The sequence below is a fragment of the Crocodylus porosus genome, unplaced genomic scaffold (genome assembly GCF_001723895.1).
Source record: "Crocodylus porosus isolate Cpor-Errol unplaced genomic scaffold, CroPor_comp1, whole genome shotgun sequence".
Taxonomy (NCBI): Eukaryota; Metazoa; Chordata; order Crocodylia; family Crocodylidae; genus Crocodylus; species Crocodylus porosus.
The window spans coordinates 47,275,731-47,288,128 of NW_017728907.1; the positions used below are offsets into that span (position 1 = coordinate 47,275,731).

The 12,398-nt window shown below is 44.8% G+C and overlaps 1 protein-coding gene across 1 annotated transcript in view; it reads left to right on the plus strand.

Moving 5' to 3' along the window:
* MAST2 (microtubule associated serine/threonine kinase 2) overlaps nucleotides 1-12,398 on the plus strand; it is a 207,754-nt gene that overhangs the window by 133,744 nt on the left and 61,612 nt on the right. The window contains exons 4-6 of the mRNA XM_019531350.1: nucleotides 3,391-3,466; nucleotides 6,576-6,596; nucleotides 9,426-9,504. Coding sequence (XP_019386895.1) covers nucleotides 3,391-3,466; nucleotides 6,576-6,596; nucleotides 9,426-9,504 — 176 coding nt within the window. The remainder of the gene's footprint in view (nucleotides 1-3,390; nucleotides 3,467-6,575; nucleotides 6,597-9,425; nucleotides 9,505-12,398) is intronic.

A 12,398-nucleotide genomic window follows, 5' to 3' on the forward strand; every position in this document is an offset into this window, starting at 1 on the left:
GAGGAGAGGCGACGGGACCTGAACCTGTTCAGCCTCCACAAGAGAAGGCTGAGGGGGGATCTAGTGGCCTGTTACAAACCAGTCAGAGGGGATCAGCAGGCACTGGGGGAGTCCCTGTTCCCCCGAGCACCACCAGGAGTGACCAGGAACAACGGTCACAAGCTGGCAGAGGGGAGATCCAGACTAGACATCAGGAGGCGCGACTTCATGGTCGGGGCAGCTAGGATCTGGGACCAACTTCCAAGAGAAGTGGTGCAGGCTCCTACCCGGGGGGTGTTTAAGAGGAGGTTGGATGAACATCTTGCTGGGGTTGTTTGACCCCAGTACTCTTTCCTGCCATGGCAGGGGGTTGGACTCGATGATCTGGTCAGGTCCCTTCCGACCCTAGAAACTCTGAAACTCTGAAACTATTTAATGGCACAATGGGATCTGATCTCCCATCCCAACAATCACATGTCCAGACACATGCATGGCAGAATGCATGATCTTGGGATGAGGGATCAGATCCCAATCGTGTTTTTACTCGTGGGAAACCCTGTGACTTCCTGCAGCCTGGCACCCTGGCCCAGGTGACAACACCTCCTTGACTCGACCCGACCCTGAAAACAGCAGGGTGCAGCCCCAGGCAGAGCTGTACCCTGCAGTTGTCAGTCTGCCAGCACAGGGTGGGGGGAGCTGTCAACCAAGCACAGCTAGGCTGCGTGGCGGGGACCCCATCACACATTCAATTTAAGGTGCAATGAAAACCAGCCACAAAAATATTATGCGCATTTTTGGAATTTTTTTGTGGCTGGCTTCTTATTTTCTTGCACCATTAATTGCCTGCAGTTGTGGCTGGGTTGCTATTTATGGAACAATTCACAGTGTACTCTCACCCTTCGTTCCTGAAATGGGGTGCCACTGAAGTCTTACAGAGGGGTGCCAGGAGCCTGAGACAGCTGAGACCTGCTGTTCAAAATGGCACATTAAGGAATAGAAAGCAACGTTTAAAAAGGGACCTGTTTCCAAAAATTTTGCAGCCTCCAGGTTTAAAATTTCTGTTGAGAGCTGGGCCAAAAGTTTAGAAAAGCTAAAGACATGCAGGGAAAAAGCTGTAGCAGGCATAAGGAGTGTAACAGCACTGCATGACGCTGCTGAATAACGTGCAGAAAGGACATTAAATTAGTTTAAGATTTTTCCCTGAAGTCTTGTAGCATTGCTTGTTATTAAATCAGATGTGACTCATGGACCCTCTCTGTAATTAGTGCTCCTCAGGTGGCAGGATGCCGGTCATTACAGGTAATGCTTTCCAGCTCTGCAGACAGGGATGGAAATACATTGGCAAATACATTGGCTTTTACAACCCGCTGTAACAAGTTGTGCCACAAAATCGCAGTAGAAGTTTTTGGACCTTGCAGCCCCCTTGGTGAATGCTGTGTTTGGGCAAAAATGTGCCAGTCGTCATTGAGGTATTGGCTGCCTGTGGCCCTCAGGGGACGTTTCTGCAGATTGTAATGGTGCCTGAGCCTCAGCCCTGGGCCTGATCCTCAACCAGGACAGCTACAGCTTTATTCCGACACTGTCAACCTCCTTGTCACCGAGTGTTGATTATCTACCAGGTAAGGACTCTGGAAGGGCCCCATTTGAGGCGGAAAGTGAAAAGTCTCAGATTCAATAGTACTCTAACCCTTGGGCAGCAGGAGAATTTACCTTTGCTGAAGAGTATAAAAACCTTCGATCATCTTTGCTGGGTGAGATCATCACATTTAGGCTTCTCTGATTAAAATTCCTTCAAGTACAGAAGAGACGGGAGTACTGGGACGTTTTTAAAGGGAAGCAGAAATTCCCCTTTTCCCTGTTGTTGTTTTAGAAGCTTCACCCAGGCTTGGGCCGAGCAGAAGTAATTGCTTTTCATTTTAGAGATAGAAATAACTCACAAGGGAGCTAATTAACATTCCAGAGTCTGGGTAGAAATATGCCGTATAAATCTGAAAAAGATGTTACTGAAGAATTAATCGTATTTCTGTACCAGATTGTGCGTACCAGAAAAGAGTGAGAACACCCATGTAGTTGAGTTTAAAAAGTCATTACTCAACTTCTTCAGTTATTCCAGATGATTGTTGGGACTATAATCTGAAAGCTTTGTAGTATTACTCATGATTGGTGACGCTGAAAGGAAACGATACCTTGGTACTTGCAGGTTATTTTGAAATGAGATGTCACCGAAGTTACCTATGCAGGTCAGTTAGTGCCCGCTGTACCCAGCGATCCCTTTATCCCACAGCTCTGTGCCTTTCTCTGGGCTTTCCGTGCGGGCTGGATCATGGCTGCTGTTCTAGGCTGTCAAACCGCTCTCTCTTCTTCACTTTCAAACTCAATCTAAAGGCCACAAGAACCAAGTCAGCAGTCAATTTACTGAATTGAAACAAAACAAATGCAGCTGCAAGAGTGTCCTAATTATTCGTATCCACCCAGATGTCCGGTAGATCCCATATGAAGCTTAGGTTGCGTTCTCTGTGGGGCCAGTGCTTTCTGTATTCAGTCAGTGTCAGCTCTTCGCAGGTACTTGACACTACTGCTTCCCAGAAGACAGTGGCCCAGATCCTCGTTTTGTCCAGCTTGTTCCTGGCGCAGTGCATGATGGAGTTACCTGGGTGCCCCTTATACCTCTGATTCTCAAGTCACCCCGAGCGCAGGGTGGAGAAGCCTGGCGGCTGCTTTAGTTTGCACCAGCTGGTGTGTGTCCTTGGGGAGCCATCGGCCAGCTGGGATGTACTGGTCTATATTGCACTTTGGCTCTCCCGCTTCCAGCTCCTACTTCCACCTGCACCGTCTGTTCACAGCCCATACAAAGAGCTGTGGAGAGAAGGGAGGAAGTGTGACTTTCTCAGCGGCTCCATGTAGCAGAAGTGCAGCTGTGTGGTGACTTCAGCTGTGTAAGCTTACGTGCAGAGTTTGAGGCTGGCCAGGGCTCCATCCCTGTTCTGACCAGCAGTTCAGTATTAGCTTCATTCCTACAAATTCTCACTGCCAAGGGGTGGTTAAATGCATTTTTACAAGAAGTTGGAAAAAATCAACAAAGAAATATGCTGTATTAGTGATTACACTGGACATTTCTTGTTTTCCTTTAAAGTTTAAGCTGGAAAACCCACATCATGTATATTAAAAAAGTAGGAAGCAACTAATAGTAGAAAGAAAATCTCTCTTGCGGTAGTCAAAAAGAATATTTAACCAGCCGTTTCCCAAGCCAGTGCAAGTTTCAGAGATCTAAATTGTTAGTTATTTGCAAATACAGATCTTAATTGACCCTGTCCCCACAGTGTGTCATCATTCATTAGATTTTTTTTTTAAGAGAAGAGAATTTGTTGCAAAAGTAACACCGATATGGACGTTCTTTGCTTTCCCAAACAGGTAGCAGCCCGTTGGACAGTCCCAGGAATTTCTCTCCAAATGCACCTGCTCATTTTTCCTTTGTGCCAGCTCGCAGGTAAGTTAGTACACTTTCTGTCTTGTGACTGGCATGTCACAGCTGCCAGAGGTACTGCGTGCATTCGTCTTCTGAAAGTCGTTATTGTTTTTTATTAGCTTTTTGTTTGCATTGCAGTAGTCTCCAGAGTGTACCGAAGTGCCTTTCAGATGCAGAATCCTTTTATGAAAACACACAGCCTGAACAGACAAAGGCAGAAGGCTTGAAAGGGAAAGGGTGAAGTCGTTCCTAATCTCACTGTGTAACGTCCTTTTGCGAGGAGCTCAGATACCATGAGGATGTGTAGCATTAGAATAAAATAGAAAGTATAAAGACTGTTGGAGAAGCAGACAAATGGTGCATTGAATTTGTCAGCCATAGCAGGAAGGGGAGGGTGCAGGATTTGAGGGAGAAGGTCATGACATAAAGAGGTTGGATCGGTAGCCAGATGCGTATTAGACTTTGGAAATCAGGGATAACAAACTTGAACCTGAGCTGGTGTAAGAGTGGATTCAGAGTTGGGCGGTAAAATGGGCAGATTGATGCATAGGGGAGAGACTCCTATGGCTGCATTTGGCCAGGACGGAAAGTAGCTGTATGAGCATGAAGTTGGCCCGAGAAGAGGAGGTTGCATCGATCAGGATGGAGGCGGAAGAGGTCTGAACAAGAATCTCGGGTTTAGGGACAGATAGAAAAGGATGGACCTTAAAAATGCTTGAAATGGGAGGGAGTGGCAGGCTTTGGAAACAGCCCGGCTCTCTGGCACAAGGGAGAGGGAGGTGGCAAAGCTGCCCCTTGGGGCTTGAATGAAGGTAGGCGAGAGAAAGTCTTTTCAGTCAGTCAGCTGAGTTGCCCCCTCTCCTTGTGCCCCCGGCCTCTTGCTGGAAGCAGGCTCCGTGCTCTTGTGTTGGCGCTGAATAAGGCAGAGCCTGCGCTGATATGACAGCTCGACAGCTGTGCCCATCTGGCTCTGTACCTGTTGTCTTAGGAGGCGAAGGAGCAGCTGTTGCTTGGTATTGGCCAATTTAAAAATGACTGAAGGAGACTATGTGTCCCTATTCGAAAAACGGGTGTTCACAGTCTCGTCTGGTTCAAATAAGTGCAGCTCCACTGCAGCCAAAGGAATTATGCCATTTTTACAGCAACTTAACATTTGGCTCTAGGATCGTGAGACGAAAAGCTGTAAATAAAACAGGAGTTTTAACTTCCTTCAGTCTGTAGCTGTTCCAGTAATCACAGCAACGTTGCTTTTCAAGTCTTTTTTGCAAATGGCACACAGACCTTTAATAATTAAAAGCCCGAGTGGTGCATTTTTCACCTTTGCATTACAGCATGTGAGACTGTCTTTAGTAACGTAACGGGTGAGGGAAAGCTTTGCCCCAGCGAAGATGGCTTTTACCATCTTGTGAAAGTATGTACTGCAGCGTGTTCTCGCTGAAGATTGAACGTTTTGGTGGTGGCACGCAGAGCATGCGCTAGGTTTAACCTGCAAAGCTCCCGGGCTGCTGCCCTTGTCCGAGGCTTTCGTAGGCATAGTGTTGCTGTCTTATCCAGGGTACATTTTTAGAGCAATCGTTTTGTGGAAGCGCATTTGATTTGGTGGTTAGGATTTACTGCGGTTGTTAACATCGTTAATGCTTGGTGCAGGAAGAGGGGAGAGAGCTAGATAAGAATGGTGGAAATAATATTTTGTTTCAAGAGAGGAGCGTTTGGGGAAAATGCCATAAATAAACTCCAGTAGTTGATTTTTCTCTTTGGGAGCATAAAAATGGTCAGTATTGTCTAAGAGTTCAGCAAATGTTAAATAGTGTTGGCTTCATCTTTGTGTATCTGAGACTGTTTTCATTTGTTCTTGTAACAGGAAGTTCTTCAGAGAGATTTCACGTTACAGATATTGTTAGTTAATGGCCACACTGTTTGTACTCTCTTTTTTTTTACATTTCATTTGCAGTAGGCAGTGGGAAACAGCCTGGCTCCCCCAGTAATGGCTTAGGTCAAGTACTATTCTTACTGTTGCGGGTGCAGGGCTGAGAGTCAATGTTGCTGCCAGATGCTGTACAGACATGAAATCCAAACTTCATCCCCAGAGAGGGTGCAGGATGAATTACAGTCTAAATAGCCTCCTTAAAGCCACACAGCAAGTCAGTCTCTGAGCCAGGATAGAGTAAGATCTCTTGATTTCCAGGCTGTTATCCTACCCACTAGACCAGACAGCTAAGGAGGGTGTAAATCCAGATGAGATGCCCCCTCACTCCTGCCCTGGCCGGGGTTTGAAAAATGTATTTTGTAGGCATATTTCTATTGCAGTAGAAAGTTGTATTGTTAAGGGTGTTGGACACAGATGTCTCTAGCTCAGCGCTATCTCCTCCTGTAGATTTGCTGAACTTGGTCTGATTTGGGTGTTGATGCACAGTTTAAAAAAAGTTCCCTGTTTTAAAAAAGAGGGAGGGGAAGCAGGGGCGGGGAGAAGAAAGAGGAGGAGAAAGAGAGACGCGTGATTATTTAGAATATTTAAGGGATCTTAGCGTGGTGTGGCACAGAAAGCTTGTGCCATGGGTCATTGGAAATGCCGTACTTCATTTATTCCATCGGACTGGAATTTTCCATTTCTTTTTGTCTGCATCAGGTCCTAGATATCATTCGTGTCTTGACTCCTCCCGTGCCCACAGGCCTTGCTGTCTAGTAAAGAGGAATTTTCTGCCCTCTGCATTGGCCTCCTCTCTTCAGAGATGACCTGTTTCATGCAGTATTTGTGGCTTCCTTTCCCAAAACACGAAATTTCAACTGTAGGAAATATGGCGATTCTGGTTAGACCTAGCCTTCTAATGTGAAGGCCAACAGTTTCACCACTGACCTTCACAGGGTCCTTGCCTCTCTTTTGAATGGTGTTTAATCAAAAATTTGTTCATGGATGGATATTAAATGCATATGCATCTGCCTCTCAGGATCGGTATGCCCAGCAGTCTCCTGTTATAACTATGATGTCCCCTTCCATGCACACAATATTATATTGCCTTCAGTAAAGGTGACTACAGTGAGAAATGTTCATCTTTTGTTACTGGTTTCCAGAAGTCATGTTCTCAATTATTTTTCCCTTCCTCATTATCACTGTGCAATTTCTTCCATACAGCCATGGACACAGAGCAGACAGGTAATGGGCATATCAGCCGTTGTATGTGAGTGTAATGCTTTTTTGCATGGTTGGGCACTGTGTATGTGCCTAATGAGTTGGTGCTGTAATAACCCCATTTAGGCATTCAGCTTTTACATTTTGGGAGTAAAAATGGGGAATCTCTGAACTGCAACTTATAATTAACAAGGATCACACTGAGAGAATTGCTTTGTTCTTAGCACAATTTATCAGACTGACCTGATCTAGTCCACGTCATATGATGTTATCACAACTACCGCAAGCCTGTTTTCCCTAAAACAATATTTTAATAGTTCTTTCTGACCAATGTTAGTTCCAACTCAATTTCATTTGAATCAAAATTTCAAAATGAGATAAATAATTTAAGGGGTGTTGGTTTGTAGCCGTGTTGGCCTTCTTTGCAAGCTTTCTGGCACTAACACCCTTTGTCAGGCTGAGGAAGTATCTGCAGTTGGTCTGTGCTTTTCCTGGAAGACTGTCTGGGAAGATGTTGCAGATGCATGTTTCCCCAGCCTGACAAAGGGTGTTTGTGGCCAGAAGCTTGCAAAGAAGAATATATAATTCAAATTTTTCTTTTTTCTGATGTCCTCTCTTAAATCGGTTTTAAAATACTTCTTTCTCACTGAAATAATTGAGACATATTCTGCCATTTAAAGAGAGAATTTTCTTTCCAAGTCTTTTTCTTCCATTGAATTTGAAACAGAATTTCTGCCGGTCTCTTGTTGCTGTTTTCCAGTGGTTAGACACACATTTTCTGTGCATTGTGTTGATTGTTTAGGATGCTTCTACTAATGTTGCATCAGTTGTAGCAAGAAGTAGGGGCTACCATCTTGGCAGAGTGGGTTGTTCTTTTTCAAATGGGGGGGATGATTTTTGTCCACTTTTGCAACCAAAATATGAAAGTCCTTTGGAAGAAAGTAGGCTAAATAGTCTGCTACTTTGCGTAATTTCATTAAAACTTGTATACTTTCTAGACTCTTTTTAATTTGTATACCTACTTCATTGCTACAGTAGCTGTGCTTCTCAAGTATTAATAGAATTTATCTTCCCAACATCCTTCTGAGAGGGGAATATGCCCATTTTACATATGGAGAAACTGGGGCACAGAAGATTATGGGACTTGTCAAAGGCTCAAAGAGGAAGTATGTGTTTGAGATGGGACCTGGACACACAGCACAGAGACAGCATTGCAACAAACGGGGACGAATCTCTTAAATATATTTATCTGTCAAAAACACATACACAAATACAAAACCCACTTGTGTCTAAATGGGGTTTAACTACTGTATGCATGCAGTAGGACTTGTTTCTAAAGCTTGAATGTTGTGATTTTGTGCATGCAGCATGAACCCTTTTTGTTGTTTGAAAATGGGTGTGTTTTCTCCATGTGCTAGTAGTAAAATAGACTTGTAGAGAGGAGAGGTATGGGTCAATATAAAAGCCTAGGCCCTCCCAAAATACTTAAGCGTGTCCTTAATTTCTAGCATGTGCTTTAGGTGCTTTCCTGAATCCCAGCCCACAGGTGGGTAGAGGAAGGCATTGTTAAGTTTGCAGCTGAGTTTCCCTTCTAAGCTCAATTTTTATCCTGCAGTAATATCCACAGGAGAGAGGTCATATCCTAATGTGCTGTATGACTATATACCAACCCCAAAGTGTATATCGACAGTGCTGTCAGAAGCTCTTTGGTCTTTAATTCATTTTCATTTAATGTGATTAATTATTGACCATTTCCCTCTCTTTTGTAATTAATAATATTGGTGTACTTAGGAATATTCGTATATTTATAGTTCTGTTGAAGTGGGATACAAAACCCCTCAAAATTTAGCATCCCTGTCAGGTTAGTGTCAACATTTGTCTGGCAATGGGAGAAAAGGCCTCTGTTTTTGAAGTCAGAGAGAGAGATTTATTAGATGTAGCTGAAATGAATTCCATTTTTTCCCTCTTGAGTCTGATTTTTGTGAGGTTGTGGGGGGTGATTAACTTTTCCAGAAGCAATTGCATATTTCAGGGTAACCATGTTTGGTGTTAAAACGAAGTGTTTCCTGTCGTTAGCATGCTTCAGCTCATCCTGGTTTTTTACATCTTTGTATGCCACGCTCCTTCGGGTCCTGGCCTGCGCTGGGGAGTTCTCCATGTGCTGCACGAGAGCAAACAACTACTAATACCGTAACCCGCAGGGGGAAATGTGAACCCTGGGGGAATCCCAAGCCATGGGTGCTCCAGGATAGAGACATGCTGCAGCTGGGGATTTATTTCAGTTGAGATCCATTTCACAAGTTTTAATTTAGTGGTAATGCCAGCTGATTAGGAGATGAACAGAGCACATTCGGATATTTAGCCATACGACTGAACTCTCCTTTTGCCCAGTAAACCAGATACTTTATAATGGCGTGAATTCGTCTCCCCACTGTGTTCCTTGTGTAGGTTGCAGGACCAGGGAGGTATGGCAACAGTAATTCAGGGTGTTACTCAAAGCCCACCGTTGCTGGTTGTCTCTATTGAGCAAATTTTGAAAGTAAAATCAATCATTTGTCCAATTATTTCCTTTTAAACACAAAGGGTAAAGTTGTAAAAAATATCTGAACTGTGTAGGAATTGAAGTAGTTTAGGAGGTTAAATTCTGTTGACTTTCATTGGCACAAATGTTCCCAAGTTACTTAGGTTCATTTGAAGATTTTACCCAACATACGTTTGAACAGAAAACATTGCTGGCGGGACCACCAGGTTCTCCGGAAAGCGCGATCTAAAACGAAGGGTGCAAACCTGTTAGGAGAGGGAAACGTGAACTACACCGGTCATCAGAATAACTTCCCCTGCATCTTTCCCCAGAACGGACGGGCGTCGCTGGTCCCTGGCCTCCCTGCCTTCATCCGGCTATGGAACAAACACCCCAAGCTCAACCGTCTCCGTGAGTGACCGACCTTCTGACGCTATTTGATTTGTATAAACACGCTCTAACAAACCTACTTTGAAACCCTTACTAAAATATACAAGGTCTTTTTCATTAATTGCCAACCACGTATTTAATACACTAATTTATTGCAATGATCAGTTGTGCTGCTTTTCCCTCCATCTCTCAGTTCCTCTCATCCTGCACTTTGCCTTCCACACCAGTGCCAGTTGTAGCGAAGCCCTCGGCTCAGCGGAGACTCCGTTGCGTCGGCAGTGACACTTGCTCTGGCGAGACCGAGTGCTTCCCTGTAGAAAGCTCTCGGCTGGTTTAAAACCAGGATGTGAAATTCTTCCCCACTTTTGACCTCGAGTCACCAATGGGTACGAGAGCTCTCTGCCAGCATGCTGCCTAAGAGGAAAATTGATAATATACATCAGTTTGGTATTTCCTTGAAGTTACGTGTTCACACTTTACATGAGTGAACGAACCCACTGTGACCTGAGCGTAGTTCATTATCAAAAGACGGATATGCGGTTAACAGAACGGGAAAGAGATCAGTATAACCCCCTGAAACTTCACATAGCAAATCAGACTCCTCGATATGGAGGAACTGTAAATGATACTGTAAACTCTGGTTAATTCACGGCCTCAAGGGGATTGGTAATGAGGACAAGTTGTGATGAATGACTAGTTACCAGTAGTTAAACTTTTTCAGCATTTCATGAAATGTGTTTTGCAAGTCATATTGAGGCATAGTAAAGAAGAATTGTTTACACTTTTAATTAAGAAAAATAAGTCTATATTTTATAAACCCTGGCTCACTAATTCTTTGACTGTACAGATAAAGGCTTAATGTAGAGTTTTTTACTACAGAAATGCAGAGTGTTTTCTCTAGGAACGATTACTGGTGGAGCAAAACAGTCAAAAGAGTTTTGCTTTGCAGTCTTCATTCTTGCCTTGGCTCTGTCCTGTTGACTTCAAAAAAGCTGAAGAGTACCCAGTGCTTTGCACACCACAGCTGGCGTGAGAGGTGCTGCGGAGGATACTTTTTAAGATGACTAATTATCAGGAGCATATTTCATTTTGATTCGGTGTTGGAAATTGGTAATTATGTTGTGTTGGAAATCCGTAATAATGCTTTAAACAATGAGGAATTAACCAAAGTGTTTTGTGTCCAGATCACTAGGATTCTGGCTGGGATTCAGTGCACTGACTATGAAGACTGTAGTGATGTTATCGCAGTGACTAATGGACCAGATTTCACTGTAACTGAACTCACCCATATAACTACATTAAAGAACTTTTTTAAGGTTGTTGAGACAGGCATACAAAAGCTAGTGGCCTGTCCAATCTTAATTTGACCTCTTGTACACATGTATTTTGATGGCACAGTTTTCATTTACATAACGCCATATTATATTTGCTACAAGGTCCCTGTCCCATTCAGTCTGCAGACTGGAGGGTGCTCACTTAGCTGCAGTATTTTCTTTTTTACTTATTGTGTGGCTCCAGGCCTTAATACTTCATGCTATTCACACCCTGCTCTGAATATGGGATTAAATCCCTCATGGGTTTGGCTATAGAGCACAGGCACACAGAAAAGAAGGTCAAAGGTATCTGCTAATTTTAGATACCTAAAATTAGGTGTGAGGTTACATGAATCTGATTTTTCAGAGTGCTTAGCATTATGTAGTGCTTTGTATTTCCAAAGCACAGCTCCCTCTGACTACAGCGCACAGCTGCGAGGGCTCAGCATGTCTGCAAATCAGACCCTTGGCATCTTTAGTGAGATGCTCAGGAAACGGAGAGCGTACACTTAGCTATTACCTTTGAAAAGTTTGATATAAGCAACTTAGTTTACCGTTGCAGAGGAAATGCGTGGCAGAAGCAGAGCTAGAATCGGTCCGCCAGGTTAGCACTCCCCTGCCACAAAGAGCAGGCCATCGTTTCTCTTCCCGCAATCACCCGCCTCATTCACTGCCAGCCTTCCAACTTCTGCTGCAGCTGATGTGAGTGCCCTAAAAAGAAGGGCCTTTCCGACCTCATGGTCCTGCTCCCTTCCCAGAGCGAGCCCGTCGCATACAGTGGAGGAGGCAGGGACCTGATTCATCACGCAGACTGCTGTCCCTGGAGCAAGCAGAGTAGCCGATAGCCATTGCAGGTCGATGCCTCTGCAGACCGGTGGAGGGGCCTGAGATGAGCACTTAGATCGTAGCAGGCAATGGGGTAATGGGAGCCAAGCGTCCTGGTTTCATTCTAGCAAGGAGTTTGCTCCTGCAGACACAGGCTCGTCTGCCTGTTCCTTTCAATGTACCCCTCTCTGCCTTACCTCTTTGCCATGCTGGGTCCTTGTTTTAGGCCCGTTCTCTTGTCTGCCAAGTCCGATTTGTTACTTCTCAGGCCTCGCGTAGTCTCCTTTTGCAGCCTTGCTGTCTGCTCCTGCTGCTAGTCTCAGTTGTCCCTCCCTGGCTTTGCATCTGATTTGTCTCCACATCCCAGCTTCCCCATCTTGGTTTCTTGTCCAGTATCAGAGCTCCTACCCACTTAATCTTGGCTCTTAATTCCAGTCTCCTTGCCCAGACAGTCCCATCTTCTTCAGCCAGCTCCCTGGGATGCCATTTCCAGTGCTTCCCAGCTTTCCCTCTTCAGCTCCTTGTCACGATTCCTGTTTCCTCTCCAGTCCCAGTCCCACCAGACTCCTTGTCCCTTCCAGCCCTCCCCATTTAGCTTGTTTTTGTCTGCTGATAGTTCAAATTGGAAAGGTCCTCTGTGTGTTGCAGCCAGCAGAAGATTTGGGCAGGAGCAATGAAGAGCGGAGGAGGGACTTACTCCTTGCTCGTCGCTGCGGTGCCTGGCCCCATCCTGCTCCAAAGCCAGTGAGAGCAGCCATCGAAGGGCCAGCCTGACGT